At 41.9% G+C, this 27279-nt stretch overlaps 2 protein-coding genes across 2 annotated transcripts in view; one reads left to right on the plus strand and one right to left on the minus strand.

The window, feature by feature from the left end:
• Positions 1-6818, plus strand: part of Ttf2 (transcription termination factor, RNA polymerase II) — a 39158-nt gene extending 32340 nt beyond the window's left edge. The window contains exons 20-23 of the mRNA XM_005389052.2: positions 224-374; positions 1565-1647; positions 3000-3074; positions 5784-6818. Coding sequence (XP_005389109.1) covers positions 224-374; positions 1565-1647; positions 3000-3074; positions 5784-5928 — 454 coding nt within the window. The 3' untranslated portion in view covers positions 5929-6818. The remainder of the gene's footprint in view (positions 1-223; positions 375-1564; positions 1648-2999; positions 3075-5783) is intronic.
• An 8685-nt stretch (positions 6819-15503) lies between these two features.
• Positions 15504-23880, minus strand: Trim45 (tripartite motif containing 45). Its single transcript, XM_005389053.2, has 6 exons — positions 22669-23880; positions 20493-21226; positions 19290-19419; positions 18350-18464; positions 16595-16721; positions 15504-15764 (listed from the first exon to the last, which is right to left on the minus strand). Exons 1-6 carry the CDS (start codon positions 23154-23156, stop codon positions 15616-15618), a joined length of 1743 nt encoding a protein of 580 aa, XP_005389110.1. The 5' UTR covers positions 23157-23880; the 3' UTR covers positions 15504-15615.
• Positions 23881-27279: the final 3399 nt, after the last annotated feature.

The following is a 27279-nucleotide window of genomic DNA, read 5'->3' on the forward strand; positions in this document are numbered from 1 at the left end:
GCTCAAGTCCAAAGGGTCCATACCACCTGTCACCAGCCTGGGACCGAGCCTTTCCTTTACACATGAGGCTTTGGGGACACTCATCCAAACCGTGGCAGTGAGCTTAGGCCTTTTCTTATCTACATTTTGTAACTGATCTTCAGGTTAACAGGACATGAAAACTGTGCCAGTGAGTTTGTTTAATCCATTTTCGGGGTGGTTTTTATTTTATCCTGCTTTCCAGTGTCATTGTCTCTCAGTGGACCAGCATGCTGAAAGTGGTAGCACTGCACCTTAAGAAGCATGGACTGACTTATGCCACCATCGATGGCTCTGTCAACCCCAAGCAGAGAATGGACTTGGTAGAGGCATTTAACCACTCCAGGGATCCTCAGGTATGAGCTGGTCACAGCAGAGCTTTATAATTGAGGAATAAATTGGTATTAGTTATACAAAGAACATTATTATAATACAGAAACTCAACTCGAGCATATTCGCAGCCTTGATCCCTTCAAATGTTGATAATTTATTAGGCATTTACCAAGGTGCTTATCAAAGAGCAAAGTATGCTAAAGAGAATAAAACATGAGGACTAACAGGAGATTTGGAGCAGAGCTGGTTAGTGTCAGCAGTCTCTGTCTGAAGAAGGCAAGCCTGGAAGGGAAGTTAAGGTTTTGATAAGGCAATGTGGAAGGAAATGGAAGAATAGTCATTTAATTACTGATAATAAGGATTTAAAACCGGGAATATACCTTAGTGGCACAGCATCTACCTGGCAAGTACAAGGTCTTGAGTTTGATTCTCAGTACAAAAACCAAAAAAGATTTAAAAAACATTAGTTGAATGATTGGCAGGACAATTATTATGGCAACAGAGGGGCAGGAACTATCGAATATATAAAATCTGGTTAAAGGAAAATTTATTGAGCTGACCACCCCAGGGCTCTAAAGTTACAGTATTCATATATTTTGGTGGGCAGTCAATTTTCTGAGGTTAACTTATAAAAAACGGAAATGTGAGAAGTTATTAAAAAATGAGGCATGGGAGATGGCATCTTAATGTTTCAGAACATGACAGCAGGAAAAAAATTGATAGGAATATGTTGTTTACCTGTTTTGACATTGGGCTTGATCCTAAAATAAAAGATACTGTCTTAGTCAGCTTTTCATCACTATAACAAATACTTTGAGTAACCAGTTTATAAAAAGTAAAGGCTTATTTTGGCTTGCAGTTTTGAATGTTTCAGGTCATGATTAATGGGCCCTGTTGATTTGGGTTTGTAGCAAGGCAGCACACCATGGCAGGAGTGCATGGCAGAGCAAAACTGCTGAAGTTGTGGCTAGGAAGTAAAACAGGGAAAGAGAAAGGGGCTGGGGTCCTCTTGTTCCCTTCAAGAGCATATTCTTAATGGCCTAAAGACCTCCCAACAGGCCCTACAACTTAAAGGTTCCACAGCCACCAATATACCATGCTGGAGATTAGCCTTTACTACACAGACCTTTGGGAGACACTTAAGATCCAAACTATACCAAATGTATTGTGAGACCAAGTCTGGATAAAGTTAATGGTGTGTTTCCTTTTGAAGGTTATGCTAATCTCTCTCTTGGCTGGAGGTGTTGGTCTAAATCTGACTGGAGGAAACCATCTTTTTCTTTTGGACATGCACTGGTAATGATTCTGGACTTTTCTTGAGTTGTTACAGCATACCAGGGTGCTAGAGGGGGGCAGGGACTGACTTCTTATGTCAAGTGTGTACTTGTTTATGGAGTTGCCTCTGTCTATACATACCTATAAACGCAACTCTAAAGAGGGTATACAGATAGTTGACATTCCTGAATTCCTGAGCAGTCTTCAAATGACTGCTTAAAATAGTTCATTCACTTTATTGTTAATTTAATGTTTCCATAGAAACTGGGAAGGTAGCTTTTCCTCAGGCTGTGAGGTCCGATCCTACAGTTTTACCTGTTCTCTAGAAACCGTATTCTAGACATATTTGTTGAGATCTAAAGAAATTTTAATCTTAGAAGCATTACTCCAAGAAGAAAGGCAAAGGACTTTTCTAATGATGTTAGAAATATATAGCCGTTGGTTTTGTTGTGTGGAGTGCGACTGCCAGGAACATGACAGTATCTGTCCTGGATACAAGATGAGAGAGTTAATGTGTTAGTAGGAGAAAGGCTCATGTAAGTTGTACCAGTTTCTGGTTTTCCATTTATGCCAATCAAGGACTGCTGTACAATGCACTCCTTCCAGGATTGCCTGATTTTTCAGGCAGCCCAGATTGGTACAAATAGACCAACCTGTTATTATCTCCTGGAGAATGGTTAGGTCTTACTTGGGCCTCTGTTATATACATGAGAGTGAGGAAAGCATGATAGGAGTTATGCTGTTTTCTGAGATGGAGAAATGTTATTCACAATTTAGGTAAGATGAGAAAATGAGAGGTAAGATGAGCAAATGAGAATCTATAACGAAGGAAACAAATTAAGTCTCTTAGGTGAATGATAGAATATTAAAGTTGAAAAAGGTAAATACTGAGAACATCAGCCAGCCCTTAAGTTTCTAAATCATGATCTGAAGCCTAAGAGTGTCTTGAGAACTTCTCCAAGGTCATCTAGTTAGCTAAGGACTGTACTTGACTGTTGGTTTTACCTCCCTTACTTCTAGTTATCAACTGATAATAGTGGTGGGAGTTGTTATTAGCAGTCTTACCCCCGTTTTTCACTAGAGGGCGAGACTGTATGGGCACTAACCTTTCCTAGGTCAGTATAGCCTATAACATAGGTTGACAAACCTTTTCTGTAAATGCCTAAGGCTTTGTAGGGCAGAGTTCTTTGTCACTTACTCTTTGAGGGTATGTGTTTGTGTGTGTTGTTTTTCTTAAACCCCTTTGGGGATACAGCAAATATTTTCCGCTGAAGAAGCATACAAAAACAGGCTATGGGCTGGATTTGGCCCAAAGGCTATAGTTTGTCACGACATCTAGGATAGATTTTTTTTTTTTATTTCACCTCTAACAGGAATCCATCCCTTGAAGATCAAGCTTGTGACCGAATTTACAGAGTAGGGCAGCAGAAGGATGTTGTCATACATAGGTAAGTAACATCCTCCTCAAGGCCATTTTCCAACTTCTGCTTTTGTGAAAGCCTTCCCTATGTTGTGTTTTAATAGAATGTAAAGTATTTGGTAATCACTTCAATAGTGATGCTCCTAAGAGATATCCTCAGGCGTATTATTGTCTGGAAGGAAGCAAGCAATTTGAGGTAACCATACAGTTGGTTATGGCCGAGGAACTTTGTTTTGTTTTTTTTTTGCTTTTAATATTTATTATGACGTAATTTCAGACCTACAGAAAAGTTGCAAGAAGAGCACCAGTTCCTGCATACTCGTGTGTGTGTGTGTGTGTGAATAAACTTTTTCTGAGAAAGCTGTAGACACAATGCTCCTTTATCCCTAAGTACTTCAATATACATTTCCTGATATAAGGATTTTCTCTCACATATTGCATAATAAAATTATCAAAATCAGGGTATTAACATCAATATAATACTATTATCAGATCACCAGACCTTATTCAATTTCACAGTGTGCTCCAGTGATACGCTTCACCACAGATGCCATGTTAACATGCCGTTGTCAATGGCTTTGCATCTTTAACCTGGCGCAGTATCCCAGTCCTTCTTTGTTTTCTGACACTGATTTTTTGAAGAGCACAAGCTCACTATTTTGCACACTGTTCCTCTGGTTGGGAGCCTCCCATCTTTAAGAACAACAAAACTTACCATAGTAGTAGACTACCCTGCTGTAGTCTACTCTTGCTGTGGCCCTCGTTTTTTCCTTGCTTTTCATGACCAACTTTCCTGATGGGTTTAGATGTCACAGTATGTGTTTTACTTGCTTATCTCGCGTTCTTCAATCTGTGCAAATTGCCTTTCCCTATTATTGTTCACTTAAGCTTCTTGATAAGGGGTACTCATGACTTCCAAAATTTGCCACATGCAATTGTGATGTTAATTTTCCTCTTTAGGTCTCTTCTTTGCTCATTCTGTATTTTCTTCTTTAAAAATTCTGTTCATTCCAGTAAGTCCAAAATCAGTGTCTTTATTTCCACCGTCTCCTAATCTTGAGACAGGAATACCCAAATCTTGTTAAATATTTGAATCAGAGTACTCACACACTCATCTGTATTCACTCATGTGTGCACTCAGCTCTAAAACAAACACCTACTGAGCACGCTGCATTAGCAAGTGTGATGACGTGTTCCAGGATCAAAATGTCACAAACTGAGATTTTTTCTTCCTACCATTTCAAAATTTTTAATCCTTCTATATTCGTTGTCTTTGCAAAGTGTCTCTGTCTTTCTAATCATGCAGCCAGAAGCTAGACTCTTTCTCTTTCTTACTTTTCACCAAATCCTGTTGTACTTTCTAAGTGTTTCTGATAACCATCTTCTTCCCAGTGCCTCTGCTTTTACTCATTCCTGTCCTCTGTATCACCACCAGAGGGCTCTTCCTAGACAGTCAATCTGGTTGTGACTTTCCCCTCAAATTTTTCAGTGGTTTCACTTTCTAGAGATAATCTCTAAACATCTTAGTCTGCCATGTGCAGCCAGCCACTCATGATCTGGCCCCTCCAGCCTCTTGAGATTTTGCCACTGGTCAAGTAGACTGGATGACTTGATCTTCCTCTGACATACCATGTTCTAAAACAGACAGTAGTTTTATACATTCCCATTCCCTGGGATGCCCTCCCATCAGGCAATGCCTTGCTTATCCTACAAGTCATACATTAGACATTAACCCTTCAGTGGACACTTCCCTGAGTACTCTACAAAGATTTTCTCTATACGAACATACTTCTGTGGCAGCACTTACTAGGTTATATTATTATTATTGCTGGGTTTTCATGTCACTTCGATGTCGGCTTTCAGAACAAAACTGTATTTATTGCACCATCCCAATACCTAACGTACCACATATTATATAGCCAGTGCTTAATCAATACTTGTTGGATTAAAATTAAATCTTTCTATTTTTTAATAGTATGTATTTGTAGTATGTAATGTTTGCATTCCTTACTAGGAGTTGGTATTTGTACAGAACACATCTTTTTTCATCCCCTTCCCCTCCCTTTTGTTTCCCTTCCTTCATCTCTTGATCCCCTTGCCTTTTGAGTAAGATCTATCTTCCTACTCCTATTATCTGTCTTTTATTTTGCTCTTTATTTATATATTGGATTTCTCATATGAGAGAAACTATACAATGCTTAAGCTTATATGTCTGATTTATTTCACTTAATATTATGGTCTCAAGGTATATTCATTTCAAATTAATATTTTAAAAAATACTGTTGAAGAATGAATGCATGACAACAGTACACATGCTTAGTTTGAAAAAGCTGTTATGAGTGTCACCTAGCCAGGAAATTAGATACTCTGTATTTCAACTAGCTCACATATACCCAACAACAACTTCATCTTGGAGACCTTCTGACTATCAAGATAGAGTGTTTGGGAGGAAACCTAGGTCTCTGTAGTTTTTCTAGGTAGGGATATCTTCTGCTTATTTGAGGCTTTCTTAATTACAATAGCTTCAGAATGAAGTAAAAAGTCAATCTGAGTCACATATTTTAAATGGGACATATTTAGTCAAGGTTGTTTGGATCTCCTAAACCTAGAGTTCTTCACTGATTCTGAAAAACTTAAAGGAAGTGATCACATTCATAATCAAAGTATGATAGAAGCTTGAATATGCCACTAGGTAAGCTGCTTTGGGTTTCTGATAGTTTTCTTATTTATTTTTCAGATTTATTTGTGAAGGGACAGTGGAAGAGAAGATCTTGCAGCTTCAAGAAAAAAAGAAAGACTTAGCCAAACAAGTTTTATCAGGATCTGGAGAGTCCTTCACCAAGCTTACCTTGGCTGACCTCAAAGTCCTTTTTGGCATCTAATCTCCTATCTGCAGGGTGCAGAACAGTGCCATTGCTGGTTTGAATTAGGATCTGGGAAAAACACCCCAGCCCTGATCCCTGAGCTCTGTTCTTGCTTTCTATTTCACCTACAAGCCTTATATACTCCTCAAAATGAGGCATAATCTTTATCTCTAGAAGTGAGGATGGGTTATTGTGTTAAACGTTTGGTTAATCAATTATGTTAATCAATCAGCTTGCTTTGAGCCACATAGAAACCAATCAGTTATTTCAGTTAGACATAGACGACTCTGGCAAAGCCGTGCATAAGCTTCTGCAAAGCTCAGAAAGCCCTGCATTGCCTTCCTTAGCTCAGCTGGTACAAGAACCCTTCTTACCATCTCCTCTATTAGAGGCTCCTGTCTTCTTGCTGGTCCTGCCCACCTCATCTTGGGCCTGTAAGCATTTCAATGGGCTGAGAAGAACAGCTCCCTTAGCCAGCCATTCCTCTGCAGTTGTCTCAATCCAGGCAATTTTTCCTTTCAAGCTTAAGGTCAAGGAGATACTTTGCACATAAACAGATGTTGAGTCCTGTATCCTTACTTCAGTGTGTATCAGTGTGTAACATTACTTCATTAGTATCACTGTGTCATTTAGGGTTTGCATCACTGTATCATTTAGTAGTATATCAGTAGTGTATTATGTAGTGTGTCAGTGTGAATATCACTTAATCACTGTATCATTTAATATTTGAACCATGTATCACAGTATTTCTATCATATCAGTATTTGGGACCATGTTAACAGGTGTACCATATTTTAGTTATTAGTAGGATTTAGTATTATGTCATTTAGAATTTATTGAATCATTCAGTATTTGTGTTATCATTCTATAGTGTAATAAATACACATTTGACATTGTTGCAGAGATAATGCTCTGTGTTCACCAAAACCCATTTTCTTTTCCCCTGGCCACCCAGAGGGACTAGATATGCACCCTAGACCTCACGACAGTTAGACACCCATTAACTGAGTTCTGATCAGTGGACTGTTAGAGGTGAAGTCAGGCATTTCTAGACTGCTCTCTACAACTTTTTTGTTGTTGTTGTTGTTGTTTTGTTTTTCGTTTTTCTTCTGGTACCAGGATCTCTACAACTTTTGAAGTGGTTCTTCACACTGCTTCTTCCCTCTTAGCACCGCTGGATCCAAGGAACTCACAGGAAATGACACCACCTTAGAGGAATGGTGAAGCTGCTAGGTCTTGGGTTCACAACCTAAGTTTGGCCATGGATTCTTTCGTCAAACCTGGTCCCTGAATGAGTGAAACAGCCTTTCCCAATGCACTTCTTCCTCACTCAGCTCACCTGCACTGGACTGGGGCATGATCAAGAGATTCAGGGGTGGTTAGGACCCTAATACAGACAATGAGACTTTTATTCTTCAGAAAACTAACAGTTTCCTCCCTGATCAATAATTATCCCAAAACTTACTCTGCTAATTTCCACTAGAAAGAATAGTCCTTCCTGGAAACATTTCTTCCTTTGAGTTGGTAGAGAGACAAAACCCTTTGCTAACCCGGGCACAGTTGAGACTGATTCCCTGAGGTCAGGCCAAGGTTCCCTGCAAGGACAAGATCTAAAGGTTTGCAGAGGTAAAGACAGCGTGGCCTGCTGAGAACTTCAGTGTAGCTCTAATTTATACACTCACCTTACCTGGGTGTGTAACCCAATTACTGATTTTTGGACAAAATCATTAAGTTCTCTGTTTTGGTTTCCTCATTTGTAAGGTGAGCATGTTTTCAGAATTTAACAGCTAAAATGAGGTCCCTGATAAAATCAGGAAATTCAAACAGTAATATTACTCTTTTGGAGTTATCAGATCAACATACCCAAGTATAATCACCAGAGAGCAAATGGCCCCCAGGTCAGCAGGAATGTACAGATCCTGTCTCTGTCACCAGCTAATTATCTTCCATTAGTCTAGTTATAGGTCAAGTAGGCATCTCAGCCTCTTATCTCTAAGATGGCAGAGTAATATATGTTTCATGCGCCTCTGGGAATTTAGTAACAAATACACCTACTCTAACTTGTTCGACTGAATATTAATGTCAGAAGGGTGTGAGATGAATATTGCTGGTGTACAATCCAAGGGCTCTTAGGGGAAAAATTCTTAAAGCCTTAACTTTGACTGTAAGACATGCCTCCTGATATCTTAAACACTTTCTCTAATTTTCCTTGTGATGGTAAGCTAGCAAAGCCACCTGTTTATGTCTAGGTGTTCCTAAAACAGTGAGATGGTGCTGATATGTTAAGGATGTAGAAAAAGAAGGAACCATTGTCCTAATAGGACGGCATATACCAAACATGCATTCTTAAACCTAATCCTCAGATGGAAATGTCTCACAGACTAACATAAGTGGCAGTTTGATGTCAGACTCATGTCTGTTTTAGATGATGCAAATCAGTTTCTTAAGGTCTGCATATAACAACGTGTCTCAGTAACTTCTAGCAGTGGGCAGCAACCCACAATACAGTGATCTAACTGAGGTGCTACATGGCGTCAACCAGCTATGTGATGAGCACTACTGCTGGGTTCTTTTCATATCTGCCTGCCTCACCAGACTTGGGTATAAATAACCTGAGGTAACAAATGCACATAAACAGTGAAATGCCATTCAAGTGCCAGTGACACCACTGTGGAACAAGTTCTGGGAATATGAGAATAAAGAGCATGGGTGCAGTTGACAGAACCAGGTGGTGAATGTCTGTCATCAAAGCACATTTCTGACCATGAGATTTACAAATAATTTATTTCATTTATTTTTTTGAATTTATTTTAAAAATAAGGAAAACACATTAACAAACAGACAACAATTTACAACCTAGCAAAATAATACAAACAATATGGAGTTACAGACAAAGTGGTAGGAAATTAACAATGCTTGTTGTATTACATATTGCTATCTTCAGAGTGGTTTCTCAGGAAAACAAATAGAGACTTGCAAGATTGATCAATCAAGTAATCATTAACTGTTCCTTTCAATAAAGCAATAGAAGACAGTAGTTCAACTATGTTAGCTATACATACATACATAATTTCCCCTTTTGCTTCTCTTTTCCCACACTCCAGTTGCCCTTTTGAGCATTTTCCTTCTGTTTCACAATGTCTATCATGCCTCCTAATTTTTACTCACTCTTTCAGGTCTTACTCTAGTGAGACAATATAGTGCTTACACATGCAGGTCTGATTTATTTCACTTATGAGTATAGTCTCTAGTTGTTACCATTTACCTATAAAAGTCTTGAGTTTATCTTTATAGCTGAGTAACATTCCATTATATAAAAGTTCCACAATTTTTTTATCCAATCCTCAGTGGATGGACATTTGGGTTGCTTCCACAATTTAGTAATTACAAACTGTGCTGCTAGGAACATAGGTGCATGTATATCACTGTGATATGATGCTTTCAGATCTTCTGGGAAAATACCCAGAAGGGGAATAGCTGGGTTGAATGGGACCTCTAGACCTAGTTTGCTGAGGAATCTCCAAACTGATTTCTATAGTGGTTTCACCAGTCTGCATTCCCACCAGTAAGATAATCATGGGACCACTAGTACTTGGTGTGGTTTCTTGGGCTATTTAAAATTTGTATGTCTACCTAGTACCTTGAAAATACTGGGTTTATGAAGTGGGATGTTGTATTGCTATTTGTTACATAGCATGTAGCCCTAGGAGAGTACAGGATAAACCAAAAAGCACACCATAGATCCACCTCTGAAAAGCTCCACCTATGAATGCATGAGGCTGTAGGGGGACATATAGATATAAGCCATAACAAGGAGAATACTTGTGTTGCTTAATCATTAATAAACTAGTTTAAAAATATACACCAAGCACCTACTGTGTGCCAAGCATTGCTGGAAATACAGGGACAAGCAAAGCCAAACAGTCGTGTTTTCCTCAGGCTTATAGTCTTGTAGAGGACGCAGGCACGAATCTAGTAACTACATGTGACTGTACAGCTCCATGAAGACTAGTGCTATGATGAAAAGGCATGTGTAGCTGGCTGGGGTTATACCAGGGATTTGATTGAGGGAATAAGGAATTCCTACATTAATACATAGCAGCTAAAAGTGAAATGCCTTTTCTTATATTCTGCTTCTAATTAGCATTCACTTCATCAAACAGCCTTTTAATTATGCCAATCCTAATGAAGTATACATCCTCTGAAGTACAGTTGAACAACAACTGCATTTGAAAGAATGGATGGGCTGACAGGTATATGTGTACGTTTATTATCTAAGACAACGAAGGTGTTGATCCTGTTACACCATCCCCGAGGAGAGAGGTTCCAATTTGTGGTTCTTGCCAATAACAACAGCGGCACACCTTACATCATAGTGCTGCATCTCATTGATGTTTCCATGCTCACAACTTAGAGACAGTTTCTGAAGGACTTCATTACACTGGGACAGTTCTTAAGTCCTCCAACTCCTTTTTTCTCATCGTGGAGACCTGCGCTCTGTAGGTCAACTTTACCAGATCATTCAGGCACCAGAACATCTGGATTAAATTGGGTTAAGACTCCATTACCGTGCTAGCCAAGGAACAGCTTCTCCCACTGACATGCACATAAAGTTTAAATACTTTCAGCAGAATTGTTGTTACCATTAGTACTGCTTAAATGCTAAGGCATTAGCCAGAGATATTTTCTATTGCATTATCACTTCATCTGCAGTAGTTTCCAGTTACTAAAACCTTTTCTAACTGAAACAAGCAGCTTTTTATACGGTTTTGCAATTTGATTCATAAAAAGACACATGGGGAAAAATGATGTAATACAACAGGTTTCTTCCTGGCAAGCAAGTCCCTAGGTGTCTGAGGTAATTGGAAAATTCAAGACTAGTCCCTCAGGTGCACATAATTTATGCAACACATTTGAGAGGGTTGAGATTTCTTGCCCAAATGATATTTGGTTAAATGAAAAATATTGGGGTTTGTGAGAAAGGCAGTCTTATGAAAATGCATACAACTAGATTCAAGCTAAATATTTGCTAATTAGATCTTTATTCATTCAACATATTAAAGTCTCTACTCTGTGCCAAGAAATGCCCTACATAGGGATAATATAGTAGTTACTAAATGTCAAATTCCTGCCCTCCTGGAGCTTACAGTCTTGAAGGGACAGACACTAAACAGAACATACGCTAGATGGTGCTGAGGCCGAGCAGAGGGATATGGAGTCCTGGAATGGGATGTTGCAGGGCAGCTGGGAACCTCACTAATAGTATGGTAGTTGACACTGGGACAGAAAGGTGAAGAAATCAGGCAGTGACCTGTAAGTATCTGTGAGATGTGCATTTCAAATGGAGGGGCAGTGAAGGTAAAGGCCTCAAGATTGAGTACTCAGAATCTGAGGAGGACTAGGCAAGCCAGTTTGGCTGAAATAGAGTGATGGAGGGGGATGGGCAGGAAATGAGAGAAGAGCAGGTATCCAGATCATGCTGGTCATACATGCTGATGTGAAGCTGATCACTGGCTTTTGTTCTGAGTGTAAGATGGGAGGGTTTTATGTAGAAGACTGGTAAGATCTGACATATTTTTGAAAGGATCTGACTATTGGGTAAAGAATGTAGTGTGAGAAGTAAGGGTAGAGACACTGATGAGTTAGAAGAGGGTTGCAAAACCTCATGTGAGAAATTCTGGTATCCCAGACTATGACGATAGCAATGGAGGTGGACACCAGTGATCAGCAGATATAGTCTGCAAGCAGTGCTGACAGGATGTAGCACTACTTGTACTGCTGATAGGATTTGTCCATGGATTTGGATATGATGTGACAGAAGTTTTAAGCATGTTTCTATGGCTACTGGCTCCTCCCTCTCTAAGACTGTACTTACATCTTCCCTCTAAAGAGAAGATGACTGCAGAAGCATTTGGTGGTTGTGAGGAAATTGAAGTGAGAATTGGAAACTGGAAATTTGTTCTGGACATCTTAAATTTCAGGTGCCTGTCATACATACAAGGGCGGATGTTAAGGTATTGGACATAATACTATAGAGCCTGGACCTAGGGAGTCATCGGTGTATAAGTAGTATTCAAAGTCAGGGTGGGATGAGATCATCTAGAAAGCAGGGAAAAAACAAATGCACAAACTGATCCTTGACTCTGTCTGATATATAGAAAACAGGAAGAAGGAACAGTGAGACAGAATTAAGTAGAGTGATCCCACACAAAACAAGTGAAGACAAGGTTTCATAGAGGAAGAAGTGATCAGCTCTGTTAAATGTTAGTGATACGTGGAAAAGGAGAATGTGAGAAGTAACGCTGGATGGTGACCTTGAAAGAATTTGGTAGAGTCCTGAGGATAACAGACTGCTTGGATTAGATTTCACAGGGAATGGAAGGAGGGCTGTATAGATAGCAAACTACAGTTCTTAAGAGAGCAGACAAATTGGGGCTAAAGGAAGATATAAAATTGTTATGAACAAATTGTATCCCCCAAAGTTGAAGCCCTTATCCCCAATATATCTGAAAAATGGACCTTTAACAAGGTAAACAAAGGTTAAATTGGGTCCAATAAGGTTAAATGGGGCCCTAACCCAATAGGGCTGTAAGTATCCTTAGAAGAGGAACAGGTTCCAGGACCATATGCACACAGGGGAGAGGCTATGTGAGAACACAGTGAGAAGGCTGCCATGTATCATCCACAGAAAGCTATCTCATCAAAACCCAATCCTGCCAGTACCTTTGTAGGGGACGGGGACTCTTAGCATACCATTTTAAGATAGAATAATTCTAGTCGTAGTACAAGCCTCAAAATGTGTCTTGAGAAATATCCCGGAGGGGTTGTAACAAGTTAACTTTGCAGTCCTGACTTTGCCCTGGAATGCTTCTCCAAAGACAGAGAACACCTGGGCCCAGATAACCATCTATGACCTTGCCTGGGTTGTTTCATCCCTTCCCTGGCCCTAGATAAACATTGTAACCATAAAGGAAATGTATGGTTATCTAAAGAGGGACATACAGAACAGAAAGTATGTATCATTGTGGCTCATGACTGGAGCCTAACCTGGTTACGTGGCACAAGTAAAAGAACACAATGTGTGGCCAGGGCTACAACATTCCAGCCTAACCTGGTTACGTGGCACAAGTAAAAGAACACAATGTGTGGCCAGGGCTACAACATTCCAGCCTAACCTGGTTACGTGGCACAAGTAAAAGAACACAATGTGTGGCCAGGGCTACAACATTCCAATCTGTTACTGTGGAAACCAAAATTGTATATAAGGTGGGAACAAAGGCAGGCAGGGGCCCACATTCCTGACCTAAAGTTGGGGATGAGCAGTGACCAGTCTAAATTAATAAACTCTGTTTGTTCTAAATGGAACCCTTTGGTCTCTTGTGGGATACAGCCTCATTTTTGCCATTACACCTTTATCTTGGACTTTAAAAAAAATGACTAAGGGGGACTGTATTCAACTGTGTTTGTGATAGTCTATAGATTTATTTTTTGTTTTGTTTTGTTTTGGGTACTGGGAATCGAACTCAGGACCTTGTGTTTCCAAGTAGGTGCCTGTGCCACTGAGCTATATGCCCAGACCCCCATGATGGTCTATAGAAATTAAGTGAGAAAGATGAAGGAAAGGAAATGGGGGATGAGAGGAACAGTAAGAAGGGTGTAAAGTCACTGCATTATGGGTTCCAAGGAAGTAGATGAATTAGTAGAATCAGGTTATTATACTGGATAAGCTGGAAACAGGAGCCTGTGGTTATCAGATGCCTGAAACAAATCAGAGGGTGAAGATGGAATCAACATCTAGGGTCTGATCATACAGGTTAGGTGGGGAAAAAAGAACACTGGAGAATTGGTCACAGAACTAAGAAGTCCATGTGGGCATGAATTATTTGAAGACTCATGGAAGAGCAGTATTGGAGTGACAGCAAGCTTGATCCTATAATCTTCAAAGAATAAGGAGCAATGATTTGAGCTTTGTAGATGGGCAGACTATGGATGAATCGCCAACTATACCGTTTAAAGGCATGAGTTGCAAAGAGGGTCATGTTTAGAACAGCAGTAGGGATAATGATCTAGAAGGTGTTTTCTTAACTGTGGCACTGCTGACGTCTTTAACTGGATAATTCTTTGTTTAAGAAATGTCCCAAGCCTTGTAAAAAGTTTAGTATACGTCCCTGACCTATACCCACTAGATGCTACTAGCATCCTGCAACTGAAACTGTCTCTAAGACTTTGCTTTGGGAGCTGGAGGTGGGGGAGGGGCAAATCACTCCCCGTTGAGAATCACAGTCTTAAAGCAGCAATGATGAGCTAAAAGGACACGTGACCATGGGCCCAGTAATATAAAGAGAAAGAGAAATAGCTAGAGGGGTATCGGGGGCAGCGATGTTTTCTGGGAGGGTCAGATTTTGGTTACCAAAAGCTACTGAAGGGAATGTCTCCAGAAAAGGATGATAATATAAACAATACCTCAGTGTTTATGGCTGTAATGTAGCCCACATCTGTCAGGCTCAAGAAGGAAACACATTCTGTGATGATCTGACAGCTATCATCTCATTACTTTACTTCTTTTGTCTGACCCAATTCACCACTCAAATGAATTACCCACTACTTAAAGGATCTAACAATGCAAATTTCAGTAATTTTATTTATTTATTTATTTATTTTTTTAGTAATTTTATTTAATACATGCTGAGTTTATTACTATTTAAGAAATTAAGAGTCCCAGAATAACACATAAAATATATACAGAGAGGACCTTGGCAGGACTGAGGTACTAGTTCTGTCTACACCTTCTCCTCAGACTTCCCTAGCAGCTAAGAGGGTACTGTGTAAGTATCAAAGCTGCCAGTTAACTTTCTACACATATAGACATAAGCAAAGATTACCCCCTAAAAATCAAAGAGGAGTGAGAAATTATCCAGATCGTTCAGCATGAGAACTGCAATAGATGTGTGAGATCTACTTCAGTCTCATTCCCCTTCATTAACTTGCTATTTGGATGCCCTCTACCACACAGTGACCAGGGTAGGTGAGTAGGGTTGAGGTGGCGTATAAAGGGAGAAGGGACCACCCATTGAAACATCAAAGTCACATTAACATGGTCACAAAACATGTATCAGTAAATATACTGAAAATGTGCTAGCAAAAAGTAGGTAGGACAAAGGGAAGTTTTCATTCTCTGGGGTAAATAGCTGAATAATATGTAGCTCAGGGATAATTTTTTTCTTTGAGACGGGGTCTTGCTGTGTGGTGCAGGCTGGCCTTGAAATTGCTTATGTAGCCCAAGCTGGCCTTGAACGCATAGCGATCCTCCTACCTCAGCATCCTGAGTGCTGAGATTACAGGTGTGTGCCACCATGCCTGGCAGGGATAAATTGAAAAGGTTAAAATATATCAGAAAGTAAGGAAATAAATGACTACATCTACCATGACTTCTAATTTCCAAAGGCATAGATACTTCTATACCTGTATAAAAAAGAGAGCGCCTCGTAGGTACAGAAAGAACACTGCTAATCTACCTTTAGGAGAAATGTGTGCTCAAGAGTCCACAAGTACAACCAGTGAGTAACTCACAAAAAAGCAACTGAACTCTAAAGTAAGATAAGGCACTTTGTTTTTAATTCTACCAGTCTCTTCAGAATTAATGACGCTCTGGGGTCCTCTGGAAATCTGCAGCTTTACCAGGTTGATCTCATACTCAGGACACCATCACAGTGCCACCGTTCTTAGCAGACTCCTCGGTGTGGTCTGCCCACCTGTGCATGTGCATTCAGACTTCTCAGTAAACTTCCCACAGCAAGACCAGTGGGGCCGACCTGGGTGGCCCTTGTGCCCATGGCCACAGCCTAGGTACCCACCTGCGTAGTACAAAGAGAGAAAAATAATCCAAGGAGTCGATCTAGCTGGTTCCATGGACATTAAGCCTCCTGTCAACATTTGGACTTATGGGAATGAAAATATCCAAGTAAAACACGAGAGGAACAAGCTGACTTCATAATAGTCAGGAAGACTCTCAAGACTGATCACAGTGAATCAACTAGGCTTACCCAAAGCTCTCAGCATTTGAATGTGCTAACTGAAGGAGATGAACTAGTCTGGACTTTCACTTTAAAATGAACTGGTTTGGATTTTAAGTGTAAAATGATTGAAATGAAAGAGAGGCAGATCCTGAAGTGGTTATTTGGAAGGTACAAAAGCCTATGTTGTAGCCTACTGTTAGGGTGAGGACAAGATAGAATAATTTTTAAAAAAATAATTGGATCCCTAGCCTGAGCTTCTGCCTTCCCCCAAAGAGCCAGACCTGGTTCAATCAGTTGAATCATTCCTGCCTCATTTGGAGTTTCTTTGAAGTTTTTAAAGAGGTACAATGGGTCTACATTTTTCACGCTGCTCAGCCTGCTGAAAGCGTAGCCAGCAGAACTGAGCGGCCCACGGAGAAGCACAGTGCTCACAGGATTGGTTAACTGTATCAAAACTAAAAGCCCTCGGAGCTTTTAAGCTTGCCATTTCAATTCAGAATAAAGCAGCTTGCTTTTTTTATCACGTCTCTGTACACAGACAGAGACACTTCGTAGAACAAAGCTCCAGTCCAGACAGCTTAACCTAGTGGCTGTGTGGCAGTGGAGAGGTCTGTCGCTGACTCCTGCTGCTGGCAGGTAGGCCCTAGGGTACTGATGTTCCTCCTTACCTGGCATGGTGCTTCCACAGGCACAGCGTACATTTTTCTGGCCTCCACTGGAGCAGAAAGTGCAGCAGTGAAATACTCCTGGGTGTGGGCGGTGCTTGCTCTTCACGGTCACGGTGAATGGGGAGCCCTTTGTAAGTAAGGAATACCACCTTTGAGTTGACAGGGTATGCTGAGCGTTGCTACATGTTACAGTCTAAGTCATGGGGGCTGCCTTTGGAGGGACAAGGGCAGCAGGGGAAAACTCTCTGCTGGGTGGGAGCAGACAACATTGCAGAGAGATTGGAACCAAGGAGGCTGTGCAGCCCTTCCGCTACCCCATGTAAAACCACACCACTTGAAAAGCAGAAAGTGGAGATCCTGGTATCTTAGGCACCTTTCCCTGTGTTAAATTCCTCCTTTTAAAGAATAACTATTAAACTGAAACCTTTGAAACCATTAGCCAAAATAAACCAACCTTCCTTCCTTCATATCCCAGGTATTTTGTCACAGAAATAAAAAGCTGACTGCCACATAATTCATTTAAGAAACAACTTGGAGTTCAAAGAAAGAGATTCAAATTCTAATTCTGCTACAGAGCTACTAGGTATGCTAGTCTCCATTTAACTGGAAAATGATCCCTGTGCTTGAATGTTTTGAAGAACACTGAACTAACTGGTCATGATGATGCACGCCTATAATCCCCAAACTCGGGAAGCTGAGGCAGGAGGACTGCCACAAGTTTGAGGCCAGCCTGGGCTACACAGTGAGTTCAAGGCCAGCCTGAACTATGAAAGAAGACCCTGTCTCAAACAAAAAACAAAAAGAAAACTGAACTAAGGTATACAAAAATACCTAATGTGCCTGATATACTATGCAGTCAAATGCTTTACCACTGAGCTATACCCTCGATGCCTGATATACTATAATTAGGTAAGCAATGAATAGATACTGAATAAGTCTTCCTAGTACTTAGACCTGAGACCACAAGCCTAACATACCATGATGCTCCATGGTAATATTACTCCCATCAGGGTTGACATCTGCTTAAAGGAAACCTCTGATTATTTCAGTGTCAACAGATTTCAGCAGAAAGACTCTGCTAGACATATAGTACCCAGCTTTTAAAGCTTCATAAACCAGAAAGTGTTACACATATCTTTGGAGGTAGTATAGTGACCATGGTAACAGACAAGCCCATATGTAAAACAGACATGAGAATTACACGGGTGGACAGTAGGCAGACAGTTGAGAGGAGGGGGCATAGCCCTAACCCTGCCCATTATGAAGTCCATGTCCAGTTAGTCTGAAGAAAGCTGGATATTCCTGAGTTTCTTTTTTTTTTTTTTTGGTTTTTCTCCGGTACCGGGAACCGAACTCATGACCTTGCGGTTGCCAGGCAGGCGCTTTGCCGCTGAGCTAAATCCCCAGCTCCTACATTGAGTTTCTTGAGTGTGCATGCTTGTCTGCTGGTAGACTGTTCCCTGTGATCAAGGCATCTTCTCTAAGTTAAGAATTCTAACAGCCTGATTGGGAGAATGACAAAATACAAGTATAACTGCCAGCAGATAAAGTAGGGAGAGAGTTCTTATGATCACTAGTATCCTCTAGTAAAAATAAGACTGAAAAAATCTGAGCTGTTCCTACAGTGAAGAGAAGAGAAAAGAAAATCCCGTTCAATCTCTATGCAGCTAGGGCTGAAACAAATGTCTCTGAATCCTAGGACAGAAACAGTGGGGCTGGGGTGAGGACCTCGGACTACATATGGATTGGTCTTACCTGCACATGCTGCTCTTTGATGCAGACCCACACGGTATAGATCCCAGGCTCCTTTGGGGTGTAGGAAACACAGTATGTCCCATCCTTGTTATCCTGGACCACTGTTCTGACTGGACTGAATGGAAGTAAGGGTTCAAAAACCATTCCTCTTATAAGCCTACTGCAGCTGCCTGCCACTTCAGGATGCATACTCCACACCATTCCCTTCAATATTACTTTTAAAGGTCTCTCAGATGGGATGTTTCTTCCACTTACCTCAGAAGTTAATTTTACAGCAAAAGGTAAGCAGCATAAATCCTACTTTAGTTTGATATTCAGGCAAATTCCGTGAAAATGTTTTTGTATTTTTTTCAACAAGTTTCTCTTATATCTTTGTGCTGTCATTCCTTCACCATTCTCCAATAGAGAAATATAAATATGTCCCTGACACTATTGAGTAGCAAAAGTGGGCTACATTTTAGGAGGGACACCAATCCGTCTAACATAGTGGATCCTTCAGTCTACTCCAAAGCTTGGAATACAGACAACTTGAAAAGCAGACTCTATCTCTGAGAAAGAACTGAATATAGAAATAAAACTCACTCAAGAAAACACATTCAAGTCAAGTGTGGTGGTGCACACCTGTAACTGCAGTACTTTAGGAGGTCAAGGCAGGAGGACTGCAAGTTTAAATCCAGCCTGGGCAACTCAAGGATTTAGAGAGACCCTGTCTAACAATTAAAAGTAGAAAAGGGATTGGGATGTAGCTCAGTGTGAAAGCCCTGGTTCAATCCTCAGCACTGCAAAAACAAAATATTTGTCCAATTAGCCATACTGTTTTTTCATAGCATTATGGCAAGCTAAGATAATGACCACAGTTACATCTCCAATTACTCAAAGGGCCTATTTCCAGTTTCCTTACTGCTTATTACCCAAGATGCCTAACTGCATTAACACAGACCTGTCCTTCTTATCTTTACGGACTACTGCAACATGGATGTTGTCTCCTCCCCTGCCCATGCTTGCTCCCGTAGCATCCTTACAGAACACGGTGAAAGAGGCTGTCTGTTTCTCCCGCGCTCTGTGGAGATCTGCAAAAAACAAACACTCTGTGTTTACCTCCAAGACAAACTGCATGACCACATGCCCAGATCAGACACCATCTTACTTGTTCTCTTCAGAACAAACGTGATTCCTGTTTATTGTAACTATCCTGCTCCTGCTTTTCTCTTCCCCTCCAGCCTCCCAGTGTAGCCCTTCTGAAGTCCCTAACAGCCTGGTTAGCTCTCAGGAAGCAACTGCATTTGAATCACACAGGATCCTGGACCTTAACCTCAGCCTTAAGGAAACTTTGAAAACACTCAAGACTGATGTAGGTATTCAGAGAAGAAAACTTGTAGAACTGTCAGAGAATAATAACCCCAAACTACCCTCTGCACACTCTGGTTGCTGCTGGAATAGGCAGGGAATGGCTGACCAGCTTGGATCCTTCATGGTGGGAGGTTCTCTGCAATTCAGCAGTTCCTGCCAAGGCACTGGAGAAATATCCAATAGTTACAGCCCCTAAGGCAGCATGCAGATGAAATCAAGTTTTTTAACCCAGTGTTCATGAACTAGTAATAGGTCTGTGCAGAGGCTTATGAAGTGTATAAGAATCTTCTCAAACTGTATGCCATAGTTAGTGGGTATTTCTAGGTCAAGATTTTCAACGGGATCTGTAACTTCCAAAGAGTTAAGAATTCACTGCTAGTCAGGATGACTCTGAAACAGTCTTTCCATCCAGACTGCTCTATGATATGTATGTTCAAAAGATATGCTTTCTTAGGAAAAAGAACACTGGTCAAAAGAAACCATTTTCTTCCCTAATGAACAAAACTCCTAAACATATCTAAGGACCCTTGATCCTTGTTTCTTGGTTGTTACTACTTTTTACAGCAGAAAAGGGTTAAGTCTCACCTCTGTATTAAATATTAACTGTACTCTGACTAGAAAAAATCAGAAATGAAAGGGTGAGGAGTGTGTGTGGGAGTACTCTCTCTTGATCAGTATGTCTTACAGTAAACTGGTCAGTGAGGGAGCTCTTCCAGTGGAACTAGGCACAGTTCTTTCAGTATCATGTTCCTGTGCACTGCCCTCTCAATGCCATTGGGAAATGCCTTCCTACCTTCTCCTTGAAGGACACATTTGGCTGGATCAACCTCTTTGGTATTAATGGTCCCATAAACTTCATAGCCATGGCACTGGCCTGCTTTCTCTTGAGGAGAGAAGCATATTTTATCGTTTACTCCAGGACGGGTGCTATACTCGACTTTGTTAAGCTTCCTGAGCCGTTCTACTACCACTTGCTTGGTGATGAGGATCTCCAAGTCTGAGCCACTGGTCAGCAAGTGCTCAGTGAACTCTACACCAGTCCGCATGTCTGCCAGCAGTTGTTCCATCTGAGCTTTCTGCAGCTGCAGGGAGTTTTCCTTCTGGACCCGTATGTCCTCCAACTGCTTCAGCAGCTTGTCCCGATGCTCCTCGACGGCCTTGATATAGCCCTCAGAGAAAGTGCGGATATCTGCTGCCACTGCCTCCACTTGCATCTGGAGGGCACTATTCATCTCTTCAGTCTGAGCCAGAGCTTCCTCCAGAGCCTCCATGTGGGGCTGGGTACCTCTGAGGAGCTCTCGCACAAAGTCGCCGTACTTGTGAATGACGTTGCTGGTGAAGTCACAGGGGTGCTCCCGGTGTTCCCCCACCACGCAATCCCGGCATACCGGACGGTCACAGAGCTCACAGAACAGGCTCAGCTCCTCTGTAGGGTGAGAAGGACACAAGATGGGCTTTCCAACCTGGCTGTAGCCTTTCAGATCTTTTAGGTCCACCATGGTATGGTAGGTTGTTTTCTTCTGCCGCCTAGCAACAAACAGAAAGAGGAAATTAGGGACTAACTCCAGGTGGGAGACAATTTGGCAGAAAGGTTTTAGGAAAATGGGCTCTGAAGTTCAATCTGAGTTTCATCCCTAGGAACTTCAAGCTTCAGGATCTTCTCTGGTTCTAGTTATTCATCTGTACCCTGTGGAGAATACCTATATAAGGGCTGTTGTTTAAAACAAAATGGGAGTACCCTTGGGCTTTGGCTTGGGGACATGTCATTGCTAAAGGTTGTAGTGCTAAGATCGTATCTTGAAACCTCCCCAGAGTTAATTTGGCAAGTTAAGACCAGCCCCATACCTGGCTTCTTATAGCAAGCTAGAGATAAGAGCACAGTGGAAAATCAGCACTAAGAGACACAAACTGTGCCAGATGCCACTGCAATTAAAAAGCGTTAGCTGGCCCTGATTCACTCCTCTTTTCTATAGCCTTCTAGAGAGTAAGGGAATGTCTAGGAAACTGAAGTGACTAGTAAGAGTTCCCCATTAGCACTGTACCCACTAGGCACTTATATGCTAATTCTGGCACCATGACAGTGGCTGCAAAAAACCCAGGGTCAGCTGTTTAGCTGGCAGCAAGACAGACATAGGTACTATCACACGTAATTACAAGTTAAAAACAGAAAGAAGACCACTAACTTGTTCCCTTGGTGAGGTCAGAAAACAAACGGAAGCCAGAAATTTAAAGCAGTTTTAGGCTACTCTCAAAACTTGCACTTTATATTCAAATGTCCTAGCGGGAGAGTAAGAAGAAACAGGGTGATCCACCTCACCAGAGTCAACAAGTGTAATAAAAGGCATAAATGACACCCCATCAACATCTACCAGCCTTCTCACCAGCTACAGAGCAACTCTAGGGTGTAAGGCAAAAGCTGAGGTGAGACCCAGCCAATCAGTATCTACACTGAGAAGGCAGACACATTATAAAAGAACACAGAATACAGCCAGATCTGGATTTAAGACTCAGTTCTGTTACACACTTATCAAGCTGGGACTTTCGAAAACTCACAAACTATCTTGAGCTATACAGTTTCCTCGATTAATAAATGGGGATGAATAGTGCCTGCCTTTCCACAGGAGCTGCAGGGATCAAATGAGATCAAGACCTTTGGGACCTTTAGGTCATATTCTTCCTATGTTTCAGCACCTAGTACAATTATTCACTATATAAATGATTGATGACTGAAGGAAACTGTAAATATGTTTTGAAACTTGAAGAGGACCGTGCAAACCTTTATTGCTATTATTGCTACAGTTATTATGTTACGCTAATGGGTATAACCACTGTTCTACAGTATATGTTACTGTACTGTATACTGTCTTTACATTTGATGGTATTTGAGAAAGCTTTCCTTTCGATCTGACCAAGGAATTTGTCTTGTGTTGCACTCTTAAGCCACAACAGGTGGGGTACCCCGTCTTTACCTATGAGCCTGGCAGCAAAAGTGGCAGAGATTGGCTTTGCAGGTCTGACACCTCTTCTCCACTTCCCTGTCGCTGCACAGGTCACACACCAGGCCCTGGCCTTCCCCGCGCAGACTCTCCAGCATCACATCATTCAAGGCCAGGTGGTCTATGGTTAAAGCCTTCACTCCACCCATGGGCAGGTCCACCTGAGCATCACATACCGGACACAGGATGCCGATCTGCCGCTGCAGACTCTCAGGCTTGTGTTCCTGGAATACTGACCCTTCAGAACTTGTGTCAGAGTCTGCCCCTCGGTTGTCCACTACTGAGAAGGGTTCCAGCTTCTCCAGACAGGTGGTGCAAACCGTGTGCAAACAAGGCAAGAGTCTGGGGGCTTTGAAAAGCCCCATGCACAGAGGGCAGTGAGTCTTACCAGGGTTCCCAGGTGCAGACCCATTGGGGAGTTTCTGCATCAAGCCCAGAAGCGGCTTCTTGTTTTCTGACATTCCCCCACTCTTGTGCCCACTGCCAGAAAAGGCCTAGACAGTTCTGCAGCGCAGTTGCTGATTAACCTCACCCAAAGACAAAGTTTCCAGAACTTGAGTAGACGGCATGAGAACGCTGTTGTTGGTAAGCAAAAGGGCAACTGGGAAAAAGAAGACGCCTCCAAGGAACCACCCACAGATCTACTCAGCATCTGTGGTCCCCTTCCTTTCCACGGCATCCCATACCAGACACGCTCACCCCTCCTCTGTCCCCCAAACCCAACTTCCCGGATGCGCCGCCTTAGCTAGTCTTCGCAACTCCTTGACCCCTGCATCTCACGCCCTCTATGGCTTCCCCTCCCAACGGATCTCGCTACAGGCACGCGACAGGCGCCACCACCGCCCCTGTGCGATGAAGTAAGAGGTCCTCAGGCTCCTTCCCTTTCGGAGGGCGTGCGGTGGGCAACGGAGCTGCGCAGCCCCGCCGGCGGCCCGGGGGACACAACCTCTGTGGTCCTCTGCTCAGCTGTCGCTCTTCCTCGCACCAATCCCAGCCCGGCTCGGCTCCTGAGAGCCCAATCACCGTTCGAGAGGGGCGGTCCTCGCTGCTCCCTTCGGAGTGACGCCATCACTATCCAATAAGATTGGGAAATTCCACAGCCTCTCACACTATTGGAGAAGGTGAAGGACCACACTAAGTGTCGAAGGAGGGGCGAGGAAAAGAGGAAGGTTGAAAGTGAGCGGCACAGTATAGCCACCGGTACCATTTTACAATGACTGTCCCTCTATCTCCGACGACTAGAGAAACCTTAGGACAAAAATCCGCTCTACTGTGTTGAGGGAAGGGCCTCCATTCCCCCTCGGATTGGTCCATGGTCTCAGACCGGACTCTCCCATTGGTGTTTGTCGCTGTCAGTCCTCTCCTGCGCTCCGAGCCCCGGAGCTTGCTGGGATTGCAGTCAGTGTTTTCCTGGCTGCGGAGACCTCTGCCGGTTGGTGGAAGTTTTCTCCTCTGCAGCTCTGAGAAGGGGAGGATGTCCCTCTTGGCCCCTGGCGCTTATTTTAGTCCCGGAATCCCGTAGGTCTATTGTGTCCGTTTCCATAATCCCGTGGCTCTCTACCTTACGACATTTCCCGAGGGTAAGGGTCAGGTCTGGTTCTAGGGACCATGAGGTGGCCCGAGCTCTGGAATTGGGAACTGGTGTCTTGATTCCTGGCGCCCGAGAAGTCTGTTTCATCCGTTCGGACGAGAGTGTACACGACCAAAGGAGTTAAATATTAGTCACCTGGAATTGTACAGTTATCGCTAACGGAAATTAATAGAGCAAGTTTGGCCACTGGGTAGGGTGTTTGGACCCGGGGGATCGAACTCCGGGCCCCTTGGAGTGCGAAGCAAACTCTTAACACTGAGCTAAGCCCCTGCCCTGGCCTCAGTTTTATCTGTCAATCAAGCGGGCTCCTGACTGGTCACAATGGGTGAGTGGAGGCTGTCACTGAAAGTCAAGCCTTTGGGTTCACCGACTAGTTAGGAAGAGGGACACACCTGGAACCCTTAGCGTTAGCACTTCCTTGTCTTCTTGTACTGTCCTTACCAGGAGTCTCCGATTCAGTTATATGAGGCTTTGCTACACCTACTATCTGGGACCTTGATCTCCAAAATACCCAAAAGGGTAATACGCTGCCTCCCTACCCTTCATCTGTTCTTATTATTTCCATTCGCTTAAGCCTGTCTCCCAAGACAGTCTGTCTCACTATTTTCTGTGTCTGTGAGCTTGCCTACTTGATTTGGACCCATAGACAGCTGTTTCACTGGTGTCTTCATTATACTATATCATTCACACTAGAGGCATAGTGCCTGAGCATAAGTTTTAAAAACATGGAATTGGAGGGCTCTACAGTATGAAAAGATAGCTATAAAATAAGACGGGAGAAAAGTCTGGGTATTTCTGAAATATTACCTGTTACGTTGGGGATACAGCTCAGTGGTAGAGCAATTGCCTAGCATGTGTGAAGCTCTGGGCTCAGCCTCAGCACTGCAAAGGAGAAAGATCCGGTCTGATTGGCCTTCTTTGTGAGGAACTAAACCTAGTTCTAGTTGCAGCATAAGTAAAATATAGCATATCAATGAGTGAAAGCCACTTTTATATTAAAATAAATCACATGTAATTTCTAAATGTAAGTATGTGTACAAAGGTCTTAAAATAGACTTTACCTAGATTTCTTCAGCGTCTTGTCCTGCAGGTTTACCCTGGCTTTGTATCTGCTTTCTCTGCTCCTCTGTGCTAGAATAACTCACCAAAAGCTATATGAACTTGGGTTTGGGATGTATATTCTTGCTCTGAGCTTCACCTCTAACTTCCCTGCTTCATAGCTGTGCTTTACTTCATCTCTTATTCATGCTGTATCACATTACCTAAGGCAAGTGTATCAGACTTCTTTTGTTTAAGAAATGCTTTATAATTAATGTGTGCATTATCTCATTTAATCTTCTAACAACTTTTATGAGCCTCACAGAGGTTTGGTGGCCAGCTCAAGGTAATGTATCTGGATTTAAACACAGTCAAATGATATCATGTCTAAGACTCTACCCCTGCCACTTTTTCTGTCTTGAATTCTCAAGCATTAAATCTCTCACACAACTCCTAACTACCTAATTGAGTGAGAAGATGGGGCTATCAAGGGAATTCTTTTGACCTAAAAAATCTGATTCTTCACATTTCTCTCATAGCTCTTATGATTGACTTGTATTCTCAAGTTAGCCCCTCAAGATCTTTGTTCTTTATCCCAACCCCCTCTGCTTCCAGAAAACCTTGCTTCACCTATGTTTTCAATCTGTCATTTATTAATGTGTTCTTTCTGCCATGAATTATCATTAAATCCTAAAGGGAGAAACAAATCCTTCCTTAACCCAGCTTCAGTTCAATTTAATTAACTTTTGCAGTGCTAGTCTGGGTGTGGTAGCGCACGCCTGTAATACCAGCACTCGGGAGGCTGCGGCAGGAGGACTGCTGTGAGTTCAAGGCCAGCCTGGGCTACAAAGTGAGTTTAAGGTCAGCCTGAACTGCATAGTGAAACCCTGTCTCAAAAAGGCAAAAAAAAAAACAAAAAAAAAAACCCCAAAAGACAAAAAACCCTTTTGCAGCTCTAACCACTACATTTCTCAAGAGTAATCTCACTCTCTGCTTTTATCAATAGCTTCTCATTATCATCATCTTCACCCATTTATTGCTCCGCTCTTTCCTGCTGAAATTTTTCTTTTGTAAGTCACAGGTGACCATGTTGCTGGAATAGTCTCAATATACAATTTCTTTAGTGTTTACTGTTATGTACTTCATCATCCTTAAAACTTACTTCCTTTTTGCTTCTGTAATATTCTGCTGTCCTGGCCTGATAATCTCTTTCACACTCGCCTTCATTAGTTCCCTTTCTCCATTTTGTCCTCCTCTTGCCCCACCCCCCATATTGCCTTTTGTGCAGTCCCAGTTCTGTTTTATAAATCTCTATCATAAATCTGCTCCCAAATATATCCCCATCATCTTAACTGCCAACATATATTAAACTTTAATAAACTTCTTTGCCTATTAAACTATGCTGTCTGACTTTTCCTGTTCTGTTGTCTCCAGAGTATCATCATTGTCCGTTCTCTCCAGTTTGAAACTTTATAGTATTCCTGGCCTCATTTCTCTTTTTCCATATCTAGGGATATACCAGTTTCTTTCCATTCTCATTGCCAACACCTTGCTGCATATTTTTAAGATGATGCAGGTCTTCACCACCTTCACCTCAAGTGTCACAATAGTCTATAAATTATCCTTGACCTCTGTTTTTAAATTGCTGGAATTCAACTTTCCAAATTAATTATAAAAACATGCTAAAATATAGTATGTCAGTCCTTCTAAAGTCTTCAGTAGTTCCTCATCTCTGCACAATAATATCTGGATTCTTTTATAAATTCATGAAGCCACCTTTTAGGTGTTCCCTAAACATTGCCGAACACATTTGGTCTTTGACAATTTGTCTACAACATTCTTTGTTATTTCAGTGTGCTCTTTTATGTCAGATCTGCTTTACACTATCTCCTTGAAGCTTTCTCTACATTATTTCAGGGCTCCAGATTTGAGCTTGAATAGCTCTTTTACCTATA

Source organism: Chinchilla lanigera, unplaced genomic scaffold, assembly GCF_000276665.1.
Source record: "Chinchilla lanigera isolate Chin_1 unplaced genomic scaffold, ChiLan1.0 scaffold00034, whole genome shotgun sequence".
NCBI lineage: Eukaryota > Metazoa > Chordata > Mammalia > Rodentia > Chinchillidae > Chinchilla > Chinchilla lanigera.

Bases quoted from the DNA above. Each gene is read 5' to 3' on its own strand.
- Trim45 (XM_005389053.2), bottom strand. From the start codon at position 23,156: ATGTCAGAAAACAAGAAGCCGCTTCTGGGCTTGATGCAGAAACTCCCC. The intron at 19,420-20,492 runs GTAGGAAGGCAT...TGTTTTTTGCAG, and splicing joins ATGTGTCCTTCAAGGAGAAG to ATCTCCACAGAGCGCGGGAG. The intron at 15,765-16,594 runs GTAAGGAGGAAC...TGTACTACGCAG, and splicing joins CTGTGGAAGCACCATGCCAG to GTGGGTACCTAGGCTGTGGC.